At 40.9% G+C, this 25,775-nt stretch overlaps 1 protein-coding gene across 2 annotated transcripts; it reads left to right on the top strand.

Annotated features, from left to right (window-relative positions):
* The first annotated feature begins 5,361 nt into the window (after positions 1–5,361).
* fam163ab (family with sequence similarity 163 member Ab) lies at positions 5,362–25,535 on the top strand. Of its 2 annotated transcripts, XM_058637592.1 has the most exons (6): positions 5,362–5,532; positions 5,688–5,907; positions 21,852–21,944; positions 22,119–22,140; positions 22,674–22,788; positions 23,282–25,535. In XM_058637592.1, exons 5-6 carry the CDS (start codon positions 22,696–22,698, stop codon positions 23,669–23,671), a joined length of 483 nt encoding a protein of 160 aa, XP_058493575.1. In that variant the 5' UTR covers positions 5,362–5,532; positions 5,688–5,907; positions 21,852–21,944; positions 22,119–22,140; positions 22,674–22,695; the 3' UTR covers positions 23,672–25,535. The 2 variants fall into 2 exon arrangements, with proteins under 2 accessions (XP_058493575.1, XP_058493574.1); XM_058637591.1 differs by having other exon boundaries at positions 5,362–5,907.
* The last annotated feature ends 240 nt before the right edge of the window (positions 25,536–25,775 follow it).

The following is a 25,775-nucleotide window of genomic DNA, read 5'->3' as shown; positions in this document are numbered from 1 at the left end:
AGAGAAGAAACCGCCATCATGTGTGGTTTCCCAACACCAATCCAGAGCCGGACACAACTTAAGGAGCTCCGTATGGATGAGAACCACGTCCAGTGATACTTCAGCTAATTTGACGACTTGCTAACTCGAGTGGAGGCCAGTGCCAGGATTTCCCCCGACGTGATAACAACTACGTCCCAGCTGTGGAGCGTCTGCTCGTCGTGCGAAAATATAGCTGGAAGCGTTTCTCATCCATACGGATGGTGTTGTGAATGGTGTGTATCACCTGTTTTAATCAGAGCGAGTGAAGGAAATCTAACAAACACACGTTTGACTACGAAACAGATGAAGATGAACCCTTTAGAGATTATCCAACAGGATAGCTGGTGTGTTTGGTGCTTGGAGAGCAGAGAGTCGGTCCATGTTCGACTAAAATTTTTACTAATTTAGGAATGATAATTGTGGTCCGTATTGACAACGCATAAAAAAACAATTTTTTTTAATCAACATCAGGCCTATATTTCACACAATTATGTTAATTAATTGTGGTTTTGAAAAGTTGCTTATTTGCACTTGAGTTGGATAAATAATGAATTGTTGTGAAAGTGTTGCCTGTCTTCGGTTAAACGACGAAAAGTTACGTTCACAGAAAGCAGATGTGAATGAGGAGCAGCAGGTCACCTGATGAATGGATTCACTTACAGTCCGCAGTGTAATGCTTAGTCATGATCAATCAACACCCTCACACCTCCCCTTTATTTTCTCACCTCCTCTGTCCTCTTCTATTTCTCCTATGTCCCCTTCTCTGCTTCCCATCTCTCCTCCTTTGTCATCCGCTCTTCGACTTTCCACCCCCTCCAACTTCTCCTTGCCTCCTCTTTCCTCTTCCAGATTTCTCTTTGCAGGCACACAAGTAATTAAAATGTCACCAGCAATCATCGTGTGCATAAAGTCACAGTGATGAACTAAAAAAAATGAAAGTGCTGTTTATAGTAGAACATGATATGTAATTAAAAACCCTGAGGGTCAACCCTCATGTCTACACCAATCAACCAGCTCGTTTTCAAGCTTAAGATGAAAACGAGAGAGCTGTATGAATTTGGCTACTTGCTGCATGAGTAACAGAGACTCAAGGTCAGTCTCCACTTTCCTGGCACATAGATTGATTTCAAACATGTTCAATATTCACACATTTATTTTTACATAACACATTTATGTTTCCTTCTCGCCACATGTATGAAAAGGAGTAGGCAGAGGTATAAACTTATATGTTCCTTTTCACAACTCAATTTAATGACTACTTCACCTTTTCTCCAACTATCTACTACAATTCACAACAATATTTCTGGCTTAAAATTAACCTGCTGTTCTTCATTCTTATTTATTTTTGTTCCATGATTTAACCCCAGCAGATTTAGTCACACATACTTTTTGAGGTGGTTATGACACAATGCATTTTAAATTAAGTTTTCCTCTTAATGATATTCCCCTATATTCTCTCTCTGAAAACAATTTTATTTGGAAGGAAATTATTTTAAACTGAATCAAATCTGGAAAATTCACAGCTTGTATTTTCTAAGAAGAGTTAATATGTGTGGTCTCTATATCCTGCGTTATTTATTAATCTGAGAGCCTTTTTCTCTGCGTTATATATATATATATATATATATATATATATATATATATAGGTTTAATATTACCTCTTTTTTTTTTTACGCGTTTCCCCACATGTGGTGGAGTTAGTGTTTTGAGTTCAGTGGAAATTTTAACCTCTTACATTTTCAAAAGCATGTAGCATAACATCTGTAGCTCTGGTGACCTGAACCTGTCCAACAGAAAACAACAACATTTTTTTTAAAGTAAAAAGGAGAACTTTGACATATAAACTCTGTTCAGTTTGGACACAGATGGAGAAACAAGAGCCTAAACTGTCAGGGAAAGTCAAGTCCAGATAAACATCAAGTCAGAGCAGCTTCCCAGCACAGGAAATAGCATTAGCCTTGTTGTCACACATACACACACAGAGTGACCTCTTCCTCCCCAGGTTGCCATAGAGATACTGCTCCCTCTTAATATACTTCCAAACAGCTGGCCACGTGAAGGCCTGTGTTTTTGTCTGTGTGTTCTTGTAGTTGTCGCTTTGTGAGGACCAAAAATCATATACACCATACAGAGTGAGGACATCCTCACTTTATACAGGGCTTTTTGGGCGCTAAGACCTGGTTTTAGGGTTAGGGTAAAGGCTAAGGTTAGGCAATTAGTTGCGATGGTTAAGGTTAGGGTAAGGGGCTAGGGAATGCATTATGTCTATAAGGGTCCTCACTATGAATGAAGCGCAAACGTGTGTGTGTGTGTGTGTGTGTGTGTGTGTGTGTGCATGCATACAGAACCATATGTGCTTCAATCTTTTATGTAGCTGCATGTTCACTGCACTCAGTCTGGTTCAGGTGCAGCACACTGTGTTATTAGATTCTGCAGAAAACCGTCGCACTGTTTCAGTGTTTTTCAACACTTTCCAGAACCAACCTGTCAATCAAACACTGTGGATGCAACTTTGGATTTCATACTTATTTATTATTAATTCTTGTCTTATGCGTTTTGACTTTGACAGAGATTCATAGGAGTGATAGATGTAAGATAAGGTATTTGTCTTCTTTTAAGCACAGTTACTATTGTAAAAACATCCAGTCTGATCAAAGTAAAACCTACGTTTAAAATAAGTCCCTCCCTGCACAGTGAGTTTAGCTATGTCCTTGTCGAACAGTTTCTTTTTGTCTTGTCTCCGTATTGAACTTGACTGAGACTGTGGCTGAAGCTCATCAGTGTAATGGATAGTTTGTCAGGCAGAGCAGGAGAAGAATGCCAACAAGCTGAAGTTTATCTCGTCCGTTTGTGCTCTCGTTGAAATAAATGGTTACGTTCTGGATCTCGGTTCTCTGGTTCTCGTCCATTTTCCAAAGGTAAAGTTTTTATACAACCCTGAGCTTGTTGCACTGGTGTTTCCAGTCTTAGCATTAAAGACAAAAGTGTAGTAAGTGTGGAGGAACAGTCACTGCTGACTGGCTGACAGTGATCTGAGACTCAGATGTGGTCTGGCGTCAGGGCAGTTCACTGCACCATCAGTTAAATCATTTACACCAACGTTCTGGCAAAAAGCACTGTGCATATCTCTAGTATGATCATATGTATGATGTAGTCGACCTGCAGCTGTAGCTGAAGTAAGTACAGCCAGAGAGTAGAGCTAGTAAATCTTCATTTACACTGTTCTTAAACCTATATTTAGATTTATTTGGTCTATTTATTAGGAATTGACTCCCCCTTTGTTTTATTTTTATCCTTGTACATAGTTGTATTATGTTTTAATAAGATAGATTGCTCTGTTTGCACTGAATGGGACTGCGTATAATTCCGTTGTACTTTTTGTATAATGATCATAAAGACTTGTGTCTTCTGCTGGAGATGATTGACAGACTTAGTGCTTTTTAAAGTTGAGAGTGGAGAAGCTGTGATTGTGCGTCCGTTTCTGAACATATTAAAGGTGTGCAAAGCAAACTACATGTTTGTCTTTGAGTTGTGTTGTCAGTGGGATTGAGCACAGTTCCTGTCATATGAGCACCAATGACACTGTATTTAACTGGATTAAACCAACACACACACACAAAATACCTCTGTTAGTTTTTGGGGTGTCAATCTTACTGAGCAAAGGGATAAAATAATGAATTCTGAATGTCTCACTACCTTTAGAACTTTTAAATACATTTGTTTTCTTCATATTTAAACGGATTGCAGCATAGAATTGGTTTTATTTAAATGTCAATGTTAAAAGCTTCATAAGACGTTCCTAAATATGAACCAGGATCACATTTCAGCTCAGCTGCTTTTCTAAACAGGTTCATGAAGGTAGAACACTTTGATTTCTCCTCTTGAACGGCACTTTTGCAACACGTTCTACCGAAACAAAAAGAAAGTCTGCTCCTTTATATGGTTCAGTCTGGTCGGTCTTGTTGACGCCGTGTGATCGTCACCATCCTCGTCTCTTCTCGGCTGTTGTAACAGTACGAACCAGTGAGTGTCGCAGTCGTGTTTGGTCAGCCCGGGCCTCTCCCCTCCCTGTCGATATTTTGCGTGGACTCTCTTGCAACAGTAAGTAGATTAAGGGACCAGTGATTGAGGGCAAATCAATTACTGTAGCTCAGTGGTCTGTGTTTGGGGGGGGGGGTGTGTACAGAACCACCACAAGCACATTGCCCACCCTCCTCCTCTAATGGGAGGATCCTGAGCCAACCATCACCATGAGGAATAAAGTCATTTATTTTCTTTACCTCATTACAGTTTGTGCAGTGATCATCGGTGACCTCCTGCCTTTCAGTGACACGACTGCAGCTTATATTCTGCTTCATTATGTACAGTGCGGTGCACGCGGGACGATGACGAGATGTTACACTGCACCTTATTTATGATCTAATGTATGGAGGACATTTCTCCTATAGGATTATCTGTTACTGAAGTTCACTCAGAACACAGGTTCTTACCAGTTTGCCTCTAGGCAGGAAAGTGTTTGAGATTCTATGTTAATGTAATATTGCAGATTTTAATTGACAGTGTAAATATATCAGTGAACTGGTGGTTTTATTTGTTTGTGTATTAAACTTCTCCTTCAATATAGACGATGCATGCTGTAGCTGGTGTGTCTGTTGCAATGTTTCCTTATTGACTAAGAACAGTACCTTTAATTGTTAGGGTTGGCGCGTACTGTGCCGTATGGTCGTGTCAGTGAGATACGCAGCGTTATGTACCGCTGCGATGACGGCGAAAGACTAACGACGTTGAGCGTGAAACAACAGACAACAAAGGAGGACATCCAGCAGCTCTGTTTTTTTTTTCTCAGTTTGTGGCTGCTTGTTTCAACAAGACGTCAAACTTTATATGAGAATAGACTTTGGACTTTTCTGTCGCCCCTATCAGCTCTGGTACCCCAAGGGAGGAGTACCAGAGTAATCGAACGGTTGTGGCTGCTTGTTTTTGGTACTATTCCTTATGAAAACACCAAAAATGGAAATGTACTGAAATGTTCCACTGGGTGGAAACATGCCATATTCGAGCTCCTGTAGAAACAAGACGGTGGCCTCCGTAAAGCAAAGGCCGTTGCCTGAAGTACAAGTATAAACTCTATTGCTTTATAATACTATTTTAAAGCATTTAAAACATACATCTATACCGTTTCTGCCAATAAACCCTCCCTACATGTCACACAGTGGACCGTAAATGATTTTAAGATTTAGAAACATAGTCTTCAAAAATGCGCACAACTGACGAATGAGTCCATTTTTCCTGCATATGTTACTTTTGTAGGGGAGGCAGTGAGTGTGATGAGGGGCGTCTCCTCCTCTCCTCCTCTCCTCCCACTGCCTCCTCTCATCCAGTCCGTCCATCCGCGCTCTCCGTCATTTTGCCTTCTCGTTCATCACTTGTTGGATGTATTTCAGTGATTTCGTGCCTCCTCGTAGTCCTTTTTGTCTTTCTTGAGAAGAAAGACCACCGCGGTGTGTTAAGGTAAAGGCCATTTTACAGCTTTTACATGCGCGTAAAAGGCGCTCGTCCTGCACGGTTGCCACTGTCCGTACCTGCATGATTGCGCCTGCCGCTGCACTGTTTCGGTGTCCTCTGATCGTGGCCGTCCCCACGGTCCTGCTCTCTCTGACCTCCAGTCTGCTGGTCCCACGTACGGCGAGAGCGCCGCGTCCTCCTGGCGGCTCCGTGCGCTCTGGACTCCGGCTCATTGTTGGAGAAGTTCCGCCGCAGTCCCATGCGCCGCGCACCTCTGCCCTCATCCTCCTGCAGCTGCGATAAGAATGCTGGTGACTTTTCATGGTCCATCTCCGCAGGATTAGCCCGAGTTGGACAAACGGACCATGTAAACCAGATCAGGTACGTGCACATGTTGAAAAGACAGATTAACGAGTCACATTTTCAGTGTGTGTCTTCCAAGCGTTTCCAATTTCACGGTCTCTGTATTAAAATGTCAGAGGTTGTAGTTACTGGACCTTTGGTCTAAGAAAGACAAAAAACTAACTATTTATTCCAACTATCTTTTCACTTGTCAGAGGAGATGAAATGTTCAGCTCAGCAGGAGCTGGACTCTTGGGGTTTTACCATTTTGCTGCTGCTGTGATCTGATGTCAGGGCTGTTGCCTCCTGCTGATGGCATTGAAGAGAAACTCCCAGCATTTCATAAAGAATAGATGATTATTTGTCATGTGTGTTGTCTATAGGTCATATGCAGCCTGGGTGAGGGGTCCTAAACTCTTAGTGATGCGTTCAGTGTGGTGCATATCCCAGTGGAACTGCTGTTGTTTTTAACATGGTTTGGTTCAAAGTGACTCACCACATTTGTACATTGGACTCCTCTGGATGATGTGACAGTTTTCATGACTAAGATTATTTCACTGTTCACTCAGCTACTGTGGACAACGCCAATCATTTATCTGATTTGTAAAGTAAAGGACAGATTTTTAGGTGCAGGACTATAAATCTCTATCCTTTTCATTTTCCACCCACCTCTCCTTCACTACTCCATTCTCTCCTCTCTCCTACCCCAACCTGTCGAGGCAGATATGATCGTACATTGCATTTATTCCTGTTTTTTTTTTATATATGTATATATATATATACAGTATATATATATGAAGTGCCTTGGGATAATGTAAGTTGGATAATTGGCGCTATACAAATACAACTGAATTGACTAGAACTGAAAATGACTAAATTACTATTCAGTTTTGGAAGGGTTTTATGATATTTAACTCAGGTTTTCAGATTTTCCAGCTTCTTGAATGTGAACATTTTCTGGTTTCTTTGTTCCATTTGACAAAGAAGTCATTAAAACTGAAAAAATGTTCCACTGATCCACATTTTATCTACATTTTATGAACCAAACAAATTATTCATTATTCCAGTAAATAATGGACAGATTAATGAAAAAACATCCTTCACACTACCAAAAAATAATGTTCTTTATCTCTGTTGCTGTTTATCATCTGCGGCTGCAGCATGACAGCATGTTGTGTCTTACTTTGTGTCTTCAGAATAATTCTATCCTTCAACTGACATTGCCCTTAAAATAAAGGTTTAGTTAGTCCTTAACCATGTATATATTTTTTCAAACAAATCACAGCCAACCTTTTCCTTCACTATGTGCAAATGTCATCTTAAATACACTATGTGAAGTGTATTGATTTCTCACGTCACATCAGTGACAGGTGCTGTGTCGCTCAGACCTGTTTCTCACAGAGGAATCTGTGACTAAGTAAATGTAGAGCAGCACTTTATATCCTCCTGTCTCCAACACACACACACCTTAATTCCTCCACCTCCAATGCCTTTGATACAACAGGAAGTGGACTGATTTCCCCAAGGAGTCTGTAGTCAGGCCTGTCACCACCGACATATCAACAACAGACAACATGTATTTAATACACAGACTGTATAACGTGTGTGTTCCTGTGCCAACATCTCTGGGAAACCACGACCGCACGTAGCTTTCAAACATTCGGGGCTGTCACTGCGAAGTTGAGCCGTTTCTGGCTGTGAAGCTAAATATTTCATTACCCTCAGTTAATTTAGGAAACAGTTAGTCTCAGCAGTGTCATTAAGGCCAGACAAATCCTCATGTCTCATCATCGTTGTTGCTCTTGTCAAAATCAACATTGTTTGGACTGATGAAAGCTTTTAAAACATTTGGGACAAAGCGTAATGTCGCTGCAGTCAGCTGATTGGGCGACAGAAAAGCACCACTCCCCTGCTCCCGGTGTTTCTTCATCACTTTCACTCTCATACAAAACTTAATGTCTTGTGGAGACCAACCTGTCCTCCAACTGAAACGTACATATAGGTTGTTTTTTCAACCCCTGAAAACATACATATAGGTCGTTTTCTGAAAACGTGACTGTGGGTCGTTTTTTTCAAACCCCTGAATGCGACGTAAAGGTAGTATTTTCCAACTCAAATATGCACAGATGTTACTGAGGGTAGGGTTAGGGCAAAAAGACAGGGTTAGGTAGTAAAAATAAAAAAAATACTAAAAAGGTGGTATAGTTAGGGACCGAACCATTGTCGACCGTGCTCCAACGCAGCGCTCTCACTACTGAGCCGACTGCCGGTGCCGACATCGGCAAAGCCACTAGATACGGCGTCTAAGGCGGAAGTGGTTGCTGTTATGTATACAACCGCTAGGGGTGCATGTTTTGAAAACGTAAACATATGTCGTAATTCCTGCATACGACCTATATGTACGTTTTATTGGAGGACAGTCTCTGGAGACAACCAGCCACAGACCAAGCAGGAAAAAACGAGCTGCTGGATGTCCTCCTTTGTTGTCTGTTGTGTCGCGTTCGATGTCATCGTTCGTTGTCGTTGCACTGGTTTGATGCCATGCTACAGTACGTATCTCACTGACGTGGCCATCGAGCATCGGAACATGGCTTATGTATGTTTTGATGAACAAACACACACATACAGTATGTGTGTGTTTGTTGGGTTGTGGTTGATGGAGAGGGTCCCAGGCTACGCAGGCATAGGGGTAAGTGTTACACTGTTTCAGGAGTGCTGAGTGAATTATTGAAAGGCCATCAAGGTTTCTCTGGCTTCAGGATCGCTATTTTCTTGTTGTGCATTACGTGTTGAGTTTACAGTAGTCATACGTTGGAGGTGAGACGAGCTGTGTCCGACCTGCTCAGCTGCTGCATTGTCAGCACTATCTCCAGCTTCAGTAAGACACTCTCACCATGTTGTCCTCTTCAGGCCTACTATTACCCACCAGCTAAGATATTAGGGTACGTCCAAACCTCTGGAGTGTGGTGTTAATTTGTTCCAGTGAAGCTGCTCCATCAGTCTCTCACGTCCTTTACTCATGTTAACAGAATTAAGCGCACAATTAAATGCTTTCTTGTGTTTTTGGCTTGGGCGTCTTATACCCATAAACTACACCAAAGTTATATCTTGATATAGCTTTTGGCTGCACATTATAATATTTAATCATTTTAAATTCTGCCCTGATGATGGGGGATCACCCAAGTCACTTTGAAAAGGGTTTGTCTGATGCCAACAACACATTAAGAGCAAGAGCACTCAGAGAGCGCAAGGCCTACGCCAAGGCTTAAACGCTTTGTCACCTGCATTTTACATGCCACTCTGAATTCTTTTACTTTTTGATCCACTAGATTCAGAAGACTTTCTGGATTTTTATAGAAATTTACCTCCTCGTAGCTAATACCTTCTAACACAAGCATAACAAAATTCATCCTGATCTGTTGAGATGTCGTTGAGATAAACACGTCTGAACTTGTTCAGTGGGACGGAACTATAGATTATTTTGATAATTGATTATTCCGTTGAGTACTTGTTTGGTCCATAAAATGTCACAAAATGTTAAAAAATGTCCATCAGTGTTTCTTAAACCTGGAAATGATGATGTTAAATGTCTTTTTTTTTACCACAAACCAAAGATTATTCAGTTTTAATTATTATATGGAGCAAAGAAACCAGGGAATATTCACATTTAAGAAGCTGAGAAATCAGAAAACTTGTTTTAATTCTTTAAAAAAACACCAATTACGATGATCAAAATAGTTGAAGATTAACATAGTTATCGTTTAATCGAGTAATTGTTTCAGCCCCAGACTGAACCATGTTAAATTTACATTGCTGCCAAATCTGTAATCTGGATCACATCCACACGAAACTTAATCTGATGCACACAAACATAGATTTTGTTCAAATCTGCCCAAGTTTTGCCCATTATAGAGAATATTTAATCATGTTTTGTTTTATCATCAGTGGGTATATTCTTACCAAAGAGACATATTTGAATTAAATTGAGAAAATACATGAAAAACAATATGTTTTTAGAGATACAGTTATGCAACAGTTAAGCACTGCTTTGTTGTTGTATCCACAGCCTTGTGAATGAGGACAGGTGTCATTGGTGCTCAGTTAAACGTGGCTGGCTGGGAGCACGACACATCATGTGGCCTTAACTGTGGCATTGTGCACAAGGCGGTGTGTGTGTGTGTGTGTGTGTGTGTGTGGGGCATGTGTGAATGCAGCTCTGTAGTGCGGCCAGGCTGAGTGAGGATGAGGCCGCTGTGAGGAAGGCAGAGTTGGCAGAGTCGCAGGCCTCTGGAACAAAAATGCTGTTATCTGCAAATATAGCTTGATTGCTGCTGGCTGCTGTGTCTGTGGTGACTCATCGAAAAACGCAACACACATACATACACTCAGGAGTCACACACACACACACACACACACTTATTCCGTCACATGCACACATTTGAATCACAGACACAAACACTTGGATGCTGATCAGAAGGCGGAGGATGCACATCCACACGAGTAAGCATTTTTTTCTTATTATTACCCAGAGTGAGCTGCAATAATGAAAAGGGTCACAGGTCACAGGAGCCACATACTATTCCTTCAACCTTGGATGGATATAGAAGAAGACAAATTATATTCACCATGAATAAAGATAGACAGACAGACAGACAGACAGAGCACCTGTGTCTGTGAGGATGGAGAGGGCTCATGTGTGAAACTCACAGGAACCACAGAAAAGTATCAGAACATTATTTCAGTCATACTAACATGTTATTATGGGGCCATCAAGACAACTGTACAGTTATTGAGAAATTTCAAATTAAAAGTGATCAACTTTAAGTTGTAATAAAAACAAAAACTCTATATAGGTTATCACCAGGACTGACTAGGTCGTGTTCAGCACATCTATGACTAAAACATCAGTGAACTAGTTTTCAATCATTAGGACTGTCACCCAACACACACAGGTGCACCCTGACCTTAATCAGAACCAGTTAATACCTTTCCCCTTACCTTAACCTTACCAAAATTTAAATCTTAAACCTAATCAGTTCAGTTCAGTTATGCTGCATTAGGACCAGGTTTTGGTCTCCATGAGGACTTCTGGACCTGAAAGGTCAGTGTTTATGGCAGAAAATATCCTATATCCAAGCACACGTTCTCCCTCCGTCTTACAAAAACAATTCCAGACATTGTAAGACTGACAGATGCCCCGCATCTGTTCCCCGATTTTTTTTTATTTTTTTATTCCTTTATTTGAAATGTAGATGTTCTCCTGAAGCACTGCTCGTACTCCAGCATCTACAGGACTAAGCATTTTCCCCGATTATTACCCAGAGCGAGTGAGCAATAAGGAAAAGGGTCACAGGTCACAGGAGTCATATAATATTCCTTCGACATTGGGTGAATATGGAAGAAGACAAAGTATATTCACCATGAATAAAACATGTGGCACAGCTCAGACTTAAATATGAGTCTGCTCATGTCAGCTGCAGCCTGGAAATGTATTTATTATATAACCCTTTTCTACTTCTACTTCATCAGACTTTACATTACAACAAAATATGGAAATAAAAACAGAAAACGTAACGTGAACTCGGAATACACCAATAGGACGATATCTATCATGTCCTGAAAAGCATATGACGGGGGGAAGAAAGTGCCTTTGTCATGTGTATCCTCCACCTCCATTTGCCTCCATCTCTCTCCATCCTTCATCAGTCTCATCAGGTCACCAGTGTCTGGACTTTGGTTGATTTTCCTACTTGTTGCTCAGAGGCAGCTTTGCGCAGCATCAATATCGCCCCCCATGTCCATGTGCCAAAGACTCTTTAAAGACTACCCGCATATTCGTTTGTTCAATCTATAATAAATCGATTTTTCATTTACTCGTTTCTGCTGATTTAACTGTATACAAACTCCTTTTCAAGTCACTTTAAACCACATAAACCTTTCCCTTTAAGCAAAATTCTGCCCTATGAAGAGAAACTGGTTCAGGAGAAGTTTGTGGGTGGAGATGTAAACCATTATCCAAATTGTGTCTTTATTTTTGCTCGCCCTTGTCTTTGTTTTTATGAATGAATGAATGGAGACACACAATTCAGATTCTACCACAGAAATGAGATTTCCGCTGCAAAAACCAGATAACGTGGTCATGGATGCATCTTTGTTGGTTACTTACCACTGATAGAAACGTTGTTACAGTAATTTATATGCAATCATCAATGAATGTGTCAGGTTTGGAAACAGATGAGAGTCACAGTCTAATTAATGCAAAGAGCTAAAGTGCTGTTGGCCAGGAAGTGTCTGTCTCTGTGGCTGCTGTCCAGGTTGGCACTGTGGATTCAGTTACTGTTCTCTCCGTCGCTGAAGGTCAGTACAGGTACATTTCATTTGCACAGCAAGGGGTTGAAGTAGCTTTGACCATCGCACTGAAATTCACATTCACTCATTCGCTGAGAGTTTTCAGGCCTAAACGGATTCCTTTGAACAGCGTAGGAAAAAGTTGTGAGGACACCAAAGGTCAGCAAAGACCTCAGATGTTAGCGTTTTATAAACTCCCTGTTGACAAATTGAATTCCTAACCTCTTCCGGTGCTGTTCTGCTCCTGAGCAAGGCGTCTCTGCAGCCCTGCCTTATTTCCTGTGTCTGTTTTCCCTTTAAGAACAACAGATAAAATGTGCATGTGAATTTATGCTAGTGTAAAATCTGTGGTACATGACTCCCTCAGAGGTATAGATGCCGGGCCCTTTCATTCCCTTTTATGTGGGTGCCGTGCTGACCAGCAGATTGGAGGTAGAGTAATTACAGCTTTTGTCTGTGCTGCTGCGCTGCTGTGAAAGTGTGAAAGAGAAGCTGGCATTATCGCCGCACAACAGGGGGAGGAGCTGAGCAGCTATAATGAAATCCCTGCAACCCTTGGCTGAGCTGTAGACATGTTTAACGTCAGGTCTGTTTCCTGCTGAAGCTCTGTTTACTGTGAATCTGTCTGAGCTGGACATAAATGAATCAGCAGAAATCGATTCGGTCTGAGCTGAAAATGAGTCACCGCTCATTACTGCACGACACAACTTCTTCTCAGAGAATCTTCTGCTGGTGTACCAGTAGTACCAGTACATGTTGGTTACAATGCATGGTCTGACTAATTAAGCAAAGAAATCCATAATACTATAATAACTGCAGCGGAAGACACTCTGATGTGAAAGCAATAGTTGCGGATAAGCAAAGGTACAAAAATCAAAAGGCTGAAGGCAAAGACAACAATGGTCATTGACTGGAGACTAAACAGGAAAAAATGCTGGATCACTATCTGGAGACTAAATAGACTTAAGGTCTGTACATACTACGCAAGGACAGAGAAATGTGTTCTTTTTCTCGAGGTGGCAAGAACCACGCCCACTTCAATCTCACACACTTTCTGGCCAGTCACACAATAGTCGTCGGACACCACACAAGAAAAAGTTCTGCAGGAAGAGAGAGAGAACACATTTCTCTTTAATGATGAGGGAAGACTAAATACTGCAGGTGTGGCTCCTTGAACACAGGTGAAGGTGTGAGGCGGGACATGAAATCAAGCTGGCCGAGGAAAAATGACAGGATGTAGAGAGAGATTAATGTTTCCTTCAAAACAAATAAGTGTTGTACTGTTGATACAGCTGTCAATGTTATTCTGTGTTATTCTGAGAGCTGATCACGTTTTGAAAATTCCAATCCTGCAGCCAAGTTTATTGAATGAAAGCACAAAGACAGTTAAGGCACAGCACTAGAACCCTGTGCCCTTCCGCTCCGTGTACCTGCTGTTCAAATCAGTCATGTTGCTGCTCTGTAAAATGTTTAAAAGAATAATGTACAGAATTGTCGTTTGTCACCAACCCAGTCTTTGTGATCCTTTATGACGTGTGAGCTCCTGTTTCTGACCAAAATGACGTCACTTACATGCATTTCTACAGATGTACACGTCAACGTGATAGTGTTTTAAACGTCTTGTGCTACTTTTGCCTCAAATTAGGGTGATGATAATATCCTGTGATTAGGTATAGGCACAAAAAGAAACCTGGTTAGGGCGAGGAAATCGTGTTTTTTCCTTGTAGCGTCAACAGTATTAACCAAAACAAAATGAGCACAAGCTACTATTATAAATCCTTCAGCAGGGCCTTAGAAACGTTTTCCTCCACGTGAGGATCGCAGAGAAGCTGGATCCAATCCCAGCTGATGTGGGGTGTAAGGCGGGGTACACACTGCACCCATGGGTTGCCACAATGTCCAACTATTTTAATCTGCATGTTTTTGGACTGTGGGAGGAAACATGCTAACACCACACAGAAGGGCCCTCGGTCGAACCAGGATCTGAACCGGCGACCTTCTTGCTGTAAGGCAACAGTATTAGCCACTATGGCACCGTGTTTTCCAAAAGTGTTAAACTCTCTTTCTTTTTCTTTTTTTAAATTTAAAGTCTTATAGTAGATGCTTGGAAATGAACTGGACTCATCACTCGTGATTGTAGCTGTATTTGTTGGTGTAATGCAGGAAGACCCGCGTCTATGACCCGGTCAGAACAAGGGCCTTTCTGCATGGAGTTTGCATGTGTGTGAGCTGGTTGTCTCCACGTTCTCCAGTTTCCCTCCCACAGTCCAAAAACATGCAAAAACATAGAGATTTGGGGATTTTGCCCTATGTCAGCTGGGACGGGTAGAAGATGAGTGAGTGAGTGACTCTCTACTGTTCTTGCAGCAGCAGCAGCAGCAGCACGTACGGTGTGGTTGTATCAGTGTCCGTGTAACCACAGAGAGCAGAAGACAGCTGGGAGACCTCACACTGGCCTGGATATCTGGTGATGGATTCTTTGTGGAGAGGGAGGAGAATAAATTTAGCGTGTGTATAAAAATTACAGCTGGATTGTGAGTCGTGAATCTTCCACTTTGCATGTGAGTGGAGGTGTTCACCACATCTTGAGTGTGCAGAAAGGCTGAATCAGGAGCTGGCACGCCGGAGTACAGTAACGTGGAGAGCGCCATAACAGCATAATGTACACCAGTGATAAATCTGCCAGCGGTATATACGGCAGAAGAACATGGTCCAGTTTGCAGAGAGAGAGAGAGAGAGAGCGAAAGATTCAAACTCCAACACTCTGTCGTCCTGTCTCTCTCCATCTTCACAGGGACCAGGCTGTTTTACTGCGTGTATTGATCATGTGCTTTTATAGGGCCAAGAGGATCATTCTTGGGAGTGGTTCCTCACAATCTTTGCCCCAAATGACCTCGAGCAAAATCAAGTAATTGAACTAAAATGCTCACTGTCATCAATCTCTGCCTGTACTGGGCCTAAGTAGAGCGACAGCTTAAGAGAGAAGATGGGAGAACACTTGGGTGATCTGTCGAGGCTCCTGCACAGCGTTCTCCAAGGTGACATGTACGTGTACAGGAAGTTTTCATTTTTAACCTTATTCTGTCAGAAAGTGGTTGTCTGGCATTTTGTGATCAGTGGTTTAAATGATAAGTTCACCTTTGTTCATATAGAGTATTAGGGCCAAACAATAAAGAATAAAAACGAATCTGTAGAGAATAAAGTCGTAATATTATGAGATTTTGTATCATTATTTAATTAAATTTTAACATTGAATTGCTCCATGTTTCTCATCTTATCGCAGTTTGCAACATTATCATTCTCATAATATTACAACTTTATTCTCGTAATGTTACGACTTTATTCTCATAATGTTACGACTTTATTCTCGTAATATTACACTGTCGTATTATAGCACATTTAAAACAAACAGAAGTTGTACCACAGTGCTTTACAGTACAAAACGGGTGAAAAACTAAGTAAAATGATATACAACAATATAAATGAAATATAAAATGCACAAGTGAATTCAATACAATGGACACAATTCATATTTGCAATAGGTCCAGGGATGGATGGTTTAACAACAGCAGGCCAAACGTGTTGTGTTAAACTGTCACTGTGTGAAGTTTCAGTCACAGATGATGTTCTTTTTGTTTGGATATTTTACTCATGATTCAACTTTTACACGGATTAATCTTCACGAGAAAAAAAAAATCCAACAGATTCTTTAGTGAGTCCCTAAATAGTGTTTTCCTCACACCCACGCATGCAAACAAAAACACGTTTCCCCGCGACATATGCACACACACGCGCGCCCACGCTGGGCCACAGCATAGATGATGGAGAGAGGAAGCGGATAGAGGAAAGCCTTTGGAATGCCAGATAACAGGATTAGACAAATTACATTTCAGCTGTGACCATAAATCCCATTTAGATGCATGACTTGTTTTCTTTCCATTTACGCCAGCAGCAGCCATAGAGTTTGATGACACAAATCGTATGTAAAGTAAAGTTTGCATGAATTGACTATTGTGCACGGTCACTTCCTGGTTTTTAATTAAGCGACCTCGACTATTTCTGTTAAGCTGTCCATCAGAGATGATCTACAGTCAGTGTCTGCACAAGTTCCCACGAGTGTTTAGCGACAAATTAGAGATATTAGTGGAGGCTGTGCACAGAGGGATGCAGCAGCGCTCTGATGTCGTCCCCTCACAACACGCACATTCAAGTGCTTTTTCATCAAAGGACATTTTGAATCCCTCAGAGCTAATTGGTCTTCACCTGACAAAGACCACGTTTCCCCTTAATGACAATTGATTCACACAAGAATATTTCTTGTTTCTGATTCTGATTCTGGATCTGCACACTGATTCCACCTACAATCTAATGAGACATCAAGCATGGACGAATGCATATGAACAGAAACTTAAGAAACTGGCATTTTATGGACCAAACAACTAATGAATTAATGGAGAAAATAATGGACAGACTAATTGATTAGGAAAATCATCTTTAAAATAGTCTTTTAGTTTAGTTTCTTTTACTCATAAAGAGTTTCTGTCCATCTGCCATCATCTGCTTAAATGCTGCTAGACTAGATTTTGATCAGGTCCATGTACGTTTACATACATTGTTTACATCTCTTGTAATCACTTGGTCTATGTTTTCATAGATCAGGACACGTGCAATATGTCTGTGTGTGACTGTCTTTCTCAGTTAGATTTTGTAGTCTTTTTTTAACACATTCATATTTATCTTTCATCTTCTTTCTTTCTACATTTTGTAAATGTTTGCACTGGAAAACCTGCACTTTTGTACATTGCAGTTTCATTGTGCAATGTCTCGTTGTTACGATGACAATAAAGATTCTGATGCTCCGATACTTCTGATACTTCCACAGTTTGCAGTTTTGCACTGATGCATGAGTGAGTTGCCGGGCATGAAACACAGGACACGATGTCAGTATCAAACTTGGCTGTGGCCTTTATGTTCCAGGACATAAGGACAGATGGTTGCTGTGGAGCGCTGCAGATGGACACAAGCTGACTGCTGGCCGGAGCAATTTAAGATCCCGAGAATCAATCTTGTGGAAATCTTCCAGGCAGTCAAGGTCCTTCAGATGCTCCTGAAGACTGATGGCTGAGACTCCAGAGGGAGCACTCCATCAGAGAGAGGAGGAGAGGGGATTTTTTTTTTTCATTCTACACACAAAATAGCTTGCAGGACGAAGTAGTAGTGGCGGTAAAAGGTTGGCACAGTTGATTAAAAAGGCTGGAAAAAAAACTACATTTAAAGGAATTGTAAGATAGTGATTGATGGAGACTGCAGGGCAGTGGTAAAACAGAGTAAACTAGAACTAACTGTATGACTATTAAGAGGAAATGAATATCACTGCATTTGCTGAGGGAGAAAACGATCACATTCAGTGGTTCAGAGGTTTGAAAACGAGCTTCAAATAACATTATAAATATAGACCTAAAAAGTTGATGAGCCCTACTGTGCGTGTGCTGGGTTGCACACACAGCGTTCTGTTAGCACAGTGTATTTGAGGATAACCCTTTGCAAAGATGTATTATCAGATATTCAAACTGTTATGCTGGGAGAAGAAATGTATGTATTCTTCTCCCTGAGGCCTAAATATTGCAGATACAAATCTGTCACTGAAATATGCTGAGCCCAGAATGTAGTGCTGCTCCAGCTGACACACATGCACTTTTCACAATATCACCTTTTATACTTTGATGGAAGTGCTGCTGCTTGTTGTTTTTTTTCTTTCTTTTGACAGATGTGTGAAGTGTTACTTACTGTGAGCCCAGCAGAAAATAGCTTTAAATCCATGGATACTTTAAGACCTGAGCAACACTGTAATATAATAATACATTATGAATTGTATTATGTATTATAAGTGCTGTATACAGCCTCAAATCTCATTTGTTCTGCTGCCGTGAATAATACTTCCACGTAAATGTAAATCATACCATAGTATCAACACAATTTAAACAGTCAGAATGGTGCCTGTTCTAAGTTCCCATTGTTATTTGGGAAATTAATTTCTAAGCGTCATAAGCACGTTTGCTTAGGAGAGGATGCATGATAGCCCGGGAGAATACTGCATGTGTGTGTGTATTTGTTTTCTGGCTTAAACACTGACCTTGTCGGGACCAGTAGTTCTTTTGGATCAAAACCTGTCCCTAATATGGCAGAACTGGATCTGCAACTAACAGTTATTTTCATTCGTTGATCAGTGTCTGTCAAACCTGGAAATGATGATGTTCTCGAATGTCTTTGTGTTTTGTCCACAAACCAAAAGGATTCAGTTTTGAGTGATTTCTTTTGTTATATGGAGCAAAGAAACCAGAACATATTCACATTTAAGAAGCTGAAACAATCAGGAATCTTGTTTTCATCATGAAAAAAGCATCAAACCAATAATCCATTAATCAAGTCATTGTTTCAGCTCAAGGCAGAACCTTATTTCTGAGGAACTGGTGGAATGTGAATTGTGGTCAGGTTAAGGTTAAGGTTAGGGTTAGGCATTAACTGGTTATGGTCAAGGTTGGGGTTGAGGCCTTGTCCAAATGAATGAAAGTCAATACTTACGTCAAGTCTTAAAATGGATAGAAATATGAAAATGTGTGTGTACTTGTTACCTCTGTAGGAGCTTTTCTGGCATGTGAACACTGACCTTGTCAGGACCAGTATGGTGACCAAACCAAATCCTTGTCCCAAATGAGACAGAACCTCATTTCTGAGGAATTGCTTAAGTTTAGGACTAAGATGCGACACATGGTCACGTTAAGGTAAGGGTCACACGTTGATTGGTTAAGGGTAAGGTCAGGGATAATGCTTTGTTCCAGCTGAAGTCAATGTAGGGTCCTTAGAAGAATAGCTGTGCAAACATGTGCATGTGTGTGTGAGAGAGAGTCTTATCAGTATACTGGGCTCTTCAGGCTGTTTTGAGGATTGAGGGCCACTCTAATCTGGACCCAGTGGTGCCTGATCCAGCTTTCCTTCTGTCTGTGCTCAGCGTGTGTGTGTGTGTGTATGTGTGTGTAAAAGTGTGTGCTGTCTGTGCAGATCTCTCATTCTCTGTATCATCTGTCAGATAAAGTAAACTTCAATTCATCTCCCCAACAAGTTTGCCTTTAAAGTGCTTGCCGAGCAACATGTAGACTGAGAAAAATGAACGTGTGTGTCTGTGTGTCCAAATAAAGGATGATGTGGTGACAGCGGGTGACTCCATTTCCATTTCCTCCTCGATGTAAAAGACACTGCGCTGGCATTAATTATGAAAAATCGTGTGGTGCGCTCACTCTGAGATTGCACGCACTGGCGAGCGTTCATGATGGACGACGGAGAGGGGAATCTGTCGGCTGCCATCCTGTTTGGTCTCCACAAATAATTGAAGGCCAGTGTACTTTCTGACAGAAACATGGTTTATGAGCCCAGTGCCAGTGTGGCAGTTTCATATGGCAGCAGCCTGTGGGAGCAGCACTGCCTCCTGCTTCTCTCCTCTATGACGTGTGACATCAACTTCCAGCTCATTGTCTTTTCATGAAGAAACACAGTCGTGTGCTCTCTGATCAAAATCAGACTCATGTCCACGTTCTAGAAAGATATAATTACTTCAACATTGTTTGAGGACAAACGTGAACACTAATAGTGATGCACTGTCATTCCAATGTGTGTCAAATAGAGATAATGCTGGGAATAAATGATTGACAGTCATTAAGGGCAGCCTCTGTGCTCAGTCATATAAGATTCAATCAACGTTTCTATATTTTTTTAATAGATTTTTTGCTCCTCGATAAAGTTAAAATGCCTTATATGATGTCACCTGAGTGAGGATTGTCCGACGACTTCCTCTCCGTCTGCGTTTCTGTTTTACTGCAGTTGGCATCCCTGCCTTCTTCTTCCCTTCCTCTTTCCTTTGCACACAGCAAAGCTATGTCCATGTCTTCGTCTTCACCTTCACCTTCTTGTTCTTTTGTTTTTGTTGTCTGACTTAGACTTTGGTCTGGTGTTAACATTCGTCCTCAGTGATCTGCACACGTGGACAACTTTAAGTAGAAGACTTTTTACACCTGGCATTGAAATGCATCCTGGAGGAGCTGAGTGAATCAAAGCCCAAATGCACTTTTTACCATTACAAATAGAAATCATGTGATGATCACTATAAATATGGAGATGGTGGCTACAAATGAACCAATGAGTACTGATTAGTGTAAAAAATGCAGTGAAACTGCAGCAGATCAGAGGACAACAGCCGAGGAGCCGGCTCTAGGCATAGGCCATATATAGGTGACATAGGAGTGTATGGCAGTTCAGATGTGTCAAATTTAAATGATCTGCAATGTGTTTTGATATAACCATTTACTATATTTATTTCTTTATTTTATGAGCATTTGCTATTATTTATTACCATGCAGAATATTTTGTATCTAATCAGTGCCCATACCTCTGTTTTACTATGGACTACCATAATACAGAGTGTTTTAGGACGTTTACCGAATCCCAATCTCACCTAGGGCACCAAAATGCTTAGGGTCGACTCTGGTGGTGGTGCATGGTCTCTCTCTAATCCATCCTGAGTTTATACACCTCAGTTTTGGGGTCACATTCATCCCCAAACCACCTCCGAATGTGATTTTCCTGATCAGATCAGAGGACGTATTCAGGGAAGACCGGGAGCACTCAGACCTGTACTGAGGGTGATGTGTCACTCAGGATGGCTTTTAGTACCTGGTCTAAAGGGAGTCTATAAATCTGAGGGGTGAAGTTAGAGAGAAGTTACCTTATCAGAGGACAGTACCTTGCTCCTTATAGGCGTCTGACCTGAGGCTACATCAAAATCTCTAATCTGTGGACAGTCCAGTTGAATTGTGGATTCTGCAGGCACCAGACCCATCTCATTATTCTGTCTCTAATTAATCTGGATTTTCACATTGCTCGACTGACACACTTCATCTCTCACATCACTTGCACGAGCCATTCAGACAGCAGCACTGATTAAAATGGAAAACAATAAGGCGTAAATAATGATTTGCACAATACACGCTCACTAGTGACAGACAATAATGCATCCACCATCCAAGTCTGTCATCAGGCTGACATGTTTTTAGCAGAGATAGATGTGACATCACCTGGACAGGCCTCGGGCTGCTGATGAAACTGATCCCTTCGCCACTGAATCACTTTTGCACTGCTGCATGTGTGTTGTTGCGGTTGTTGTTGAGTATCTGTAGACTGATGTTTCAATTCTAAATGAGTCTGTTTCTTTCCTCTAAGTCTTCAAAAGGCTCCTGAATGTTGTGTCTCACTGATTTTCTCGTGAAACTGAACAACAACAAAAAAAGGCACAATCAAGAAGGCATACATTGATTGAACACACTGTTTATTTACAGCCGGTGGATACAACTGCAAAACCCTTTAAGGTTGAATAAAGTTCAGCAGCCTGCAAGTAAATATTTTCCTAAAGATTGTTCTGTTATTGCGTTGTTGTGGTTGAAAATGAAATGAATGTGGATTTTTAAAAGGCAACAAAGCATCTCATCACTTATACTATTTGTCTGTGTTGTTGTAGTGCCCCCTTGTGGAGAACAATGATTCCTAAACTGTTGGACTCTTTCTTTCTGTCCTCTACCTCTCCACAGACATGTGCATGCAGTGTGGCTTTCCAGTGGTGTGACCTCCTCACTTTGATTTGACCTCTCTTCACCTTTGCAACCTCTGGACACTCTTCTGATGTAAGTCTGTCTGTCTGTATCTTAATCTAAATCTTAATCTGGTCTAATCTTTATGTAATCTAGATGAGAAATGAAACAAAGAAACATTTTCTTTGTATTTGTCACCTAGAGAGAGATGTTTACATGTTTGCCTTACATTTGATTTACCGTTTTGTTTTATTTCTCTGCTCTCAGGTGTTAAGCAACTTTGCTGAACGTAAGTATAATGAAGATAGTGACAAGTTTTTGTAATTTCAAAATCATCAGTACATGGGTTTTGTTAAGTTAGACACTTGATATTACATTTGCTAAATAATTGTGCCTGCACGTTTATATTCAACCAAGTTAAAATAATAATAATAAAGTGTTAATTTCTTCTAATGTATGAAAGAAATAAATAAACAAATAAATAAATACTAACAGAATATTTGGGGCTCTTTCATAATGGCAGTTAATGTTTGTAATTTGAGGAGTTGGTTCCTTATTGGAACTGTTCAACCTAATTATTATATGTTTATACTGGCATTTAGGTCATTTTACTGCATGTTCTCTATTTTCTTCACATAATTATACGATGACCTTTGGAGTTTGCTCTATTAGCACATTTACATAGGAAATACACTCCAGCAGATTGCCTCTCTGTTTACTGTAATACTGACATTTGCGTGATTTAATTAAACTTTAAATCTTCTGAAGAGCTCGTCGTCGTTGTTGTTGATGATGTGATGTGACTTCCTGTGCCTGTGTCAGAGTTTGATGGAGAGCTGGTCGGATGACAGCTGGAACTGTTGTCATAACCGGAGGAATACTGGCCACAGTGATACTTCTGTGTATCATAGCTGTGCTCTGTTACTGTAGACTCCAGGTATATACGTCTCTGTTTACATCTCTGTCTATGTACGTCTACACCGAGCAACTTTACACACTTATCTTATGTGTAATTACCACCATGTGCAGTGTTATACATATTACAACAATATGCCAGTTATCTGGACTTTATATGTGCAGTAAGAAACAGTGCAATTTGCATACACTATAAAGGGCAGTGTGCAATCCTCACTGCCACGTTATTGTTTTATTGTGTATTATTGTGTATATGTCTTTTTGTGGCTGTACTTTATATTTGTGTTTATTTATTTTTTTGTATGTTAAATCAACCTGCATGAACATTAGACTATGGCTTCAATCTGGCACATTGGAATAGCCATTCATGTGTACTGTCTGATTACTGATTAATATAAAACCTCATTTATTGTCTCCAACGCTGCAGGACCAAAATACAAATGGTTTGTGTTAAGATAAGTCACGAATCTGTGTTGAAAACCAAGCCGTTCACAGAATGATTTCTGTCTCTGTAGTACTACTGCTGCAAGAAGAATGGCTCCGACAGTGGCTCCATCTCTCAGCAACACTTTGCCTGCAACGCCTGCAGTGTCACTGGCCTCGACGGATCCATTGTCACGCCACTGTCGCTGTCGCCGCCAGAGCCGGCCAGATCTTCCAAACCCGCAGAGGGGCGACGCAGCTTCTGCCCCACCTGCTCGCCCTACGACTCGCCCTTCTACATTCGCACCACGGATGAGATGCGCAATGGCGGCGAGCGCGTCACCTACATGCCCACACACTATGAGAATCAGGCACTGGCAATGCCGCTGCCCGCCGTCCGAGGCTCCTTGCTGAGGGAGACTCAGCGAGGGCGGCCTCCTGATTTCTATACTAATACCCGAGCCATCAGCACTGAGGTGTGATCGGCCCAAAACCCCCAAACACACTTGCACACATACACAGACATACAGTACACACACATACACACAAACAAGCTAGCACCACAACAGTGATTTTGACATCTAGAGCTGCTACCGGTAAGGATCTGCTGGATGAAGGCCTGCTGCTGTGCAGGTTACATGATCACATTTAGGGTTTGAGAGTATTTAAGTGAGGACGGTCTAAATCTGCTACTGCAGTGATGACTCATACATGTAGCTCCTCATTTTCAAACCCTTAAATTATAAATGTTCAAGTTCATAAAGGCAGTAATTATATAATTGATAGTAGATAAAACTGTAGTGACAAAATGTCTTCTAAGGAAAATGTCCTGCGTGAAGGGTCTGTTGACTGTTACTGTGACTGACTGACTGAGGGCTAAGTGCTTGACAGACTGAGAGATAATATATGGGTTTCTCTTGCTGCACATCTTCCCAATGACTGCCACAAGGACAAAAAACAAAACTGTACCGCCAAGTATGTAGCAGCTGTGAAACAACTTTGTCATAAGCAGGTCGATGGAGTATTAAATAAAGAAGAAAACTCCAAAGAGCAAAGGAATGAACGGTCATAATCCCCCTCTGCAGTTTCTCTGGAAGCATGTCCGAGTTGCAGGAAAGGTGGAAGAGTGCACATGACTGGAGCAGTGTCTATGCAAGCTGTCTGGCAAAGTAAACTATTGCAGCTCTTCCTCTCCAGGACTGTCTCCTCTTGGCAGTTTTCATCCCATTAACTTTTTAGAAGGAATAATCTGAGCAGTGTGTGTGTGTGTGTTTGTGTGTATGTTTGTGCACCCATAACAAATGAAAGTGAATATTATACTTAGTAGCATTTAAAAACTGGATTTTGAATACAATGCACTCTTAAATGCCACAGTGGTGAGGTTGAAATGAGTGGATCAAGTAGCTCTTTATCAACAGGGATGCAAAAAGATTGAAATGTAAATATTAACCTGAAAACTTCTTAAGAGAGAGAGAGAGATAGAGAGATGTGAAGTGAATATGATGTATTTTGAATGGAGGAGTGTGATTTACTACTTTGTGCTATTTTGTCTACACACCCCTACACTTCTGTACTACTCTCATGTTGACTTTTTGCAATGCAATTCACCGTGTCATTTCTTTTCCCATTTTATTCACACTGTGAGGAAAGTCAGAGTGCACATTTATGTGATTGAAAACACGCTCACAGTGCTCATTTTCTCCTTGACACTTCTCCACCATTGCTTGCCATTCACAATAATATTTCCTGTGATATTTGTCTTTCTGTATTTCTGTGAACAACAGCAATCAGTGCGGCTGTCTGAGAAAAACTGATTTGCATGTCGTGATAATGTTGGATAAAGAGTTTTGGACACGCCGAGTGTTGTCAGTACACAAGCATTAAACTAAAACCACCCTCCCATAAACAGTAATATAACAAAGTTCAAATTCATTGATCAGCTGCAACTTTCTTTCTCGATTACATCTTTGTGAAGCTTAAATAGACACCAACCACAGTGTTATATGCTTTTTTTTCTGGATTAAATAAGAAGGGGAAATAAATTAACAGAGGACTGGCGAATGTATGTGTATGGGCTAGAATCTTTAAAGAGGATTCAATGTAAGAAACCTTTCTCTGTGTGGTCGTCCACTTATATATTCAATAATTTCATCAGTCATTTATTTAGCCATTGTATTAACTATATCTATTTTACTACTTTACGTATCTACTTATCTTTAAACATGGAAAAAAAATGGATTTATAGAAATGTTGTTGAAATTGCAATCATATATGATGAATACATAAACAGTCATATTTGACAATGGTGTTCCCTTTTGACAATTAAAGATTTGTAACTGCTTGAAATTTCTTTTTGTTTATTTTACTGAAAAGAAACACACACACACAGGCAAACACCGAGACTACTTTCCTACATTAAAATGACTTGACCTGCAGCTAATCATTGTTGTGAGACAAGCAACCACTGCCAAATGCTGACATTAATTTTCACAGCAAAGGACTCATTTGGCAAGATTGTTTTTTCTTCTTCAAAGGATACCATAGGTTCCAGCCAGAGTCACAAAAAGTGAAGAAGAAGTGGGTCAT

The sequence above is a fragment of the Solea solea genome, chromosome 9 (assembly GCF_958295425.1).
Source record: "Solea solea chromosome 9, fSolSol10.1, whole genome shotgun sequence".
Lineage (NCBI taxonomy): Eukaryota > Metazoa > Chordata > Actinopteri > Pleuronectiformes > Soleidae > Solea > Solea solea.
This window is presented reverse-complemented; position numbering and strand designations above follow the sequence as displayed.

What these genes read in the sequence shown, in the direction of transcription:
- fam163ab (XM_058637592.1), top strand. Translation starts at nt 22,696, where the DNA reads ATGACAGCTGGAACTGTTGTCATAACCGGAGGAATACTGGCCACAGTG. An exon ending in TCTGTTACTGTAGACTCCAG is followed by an intron (nt 22,789 to 23,281) that starts GTATATACGTCT and finishes CTGTCTCTGTAG; the next exon opens with TACTACTGCTGCAAGAAGAA.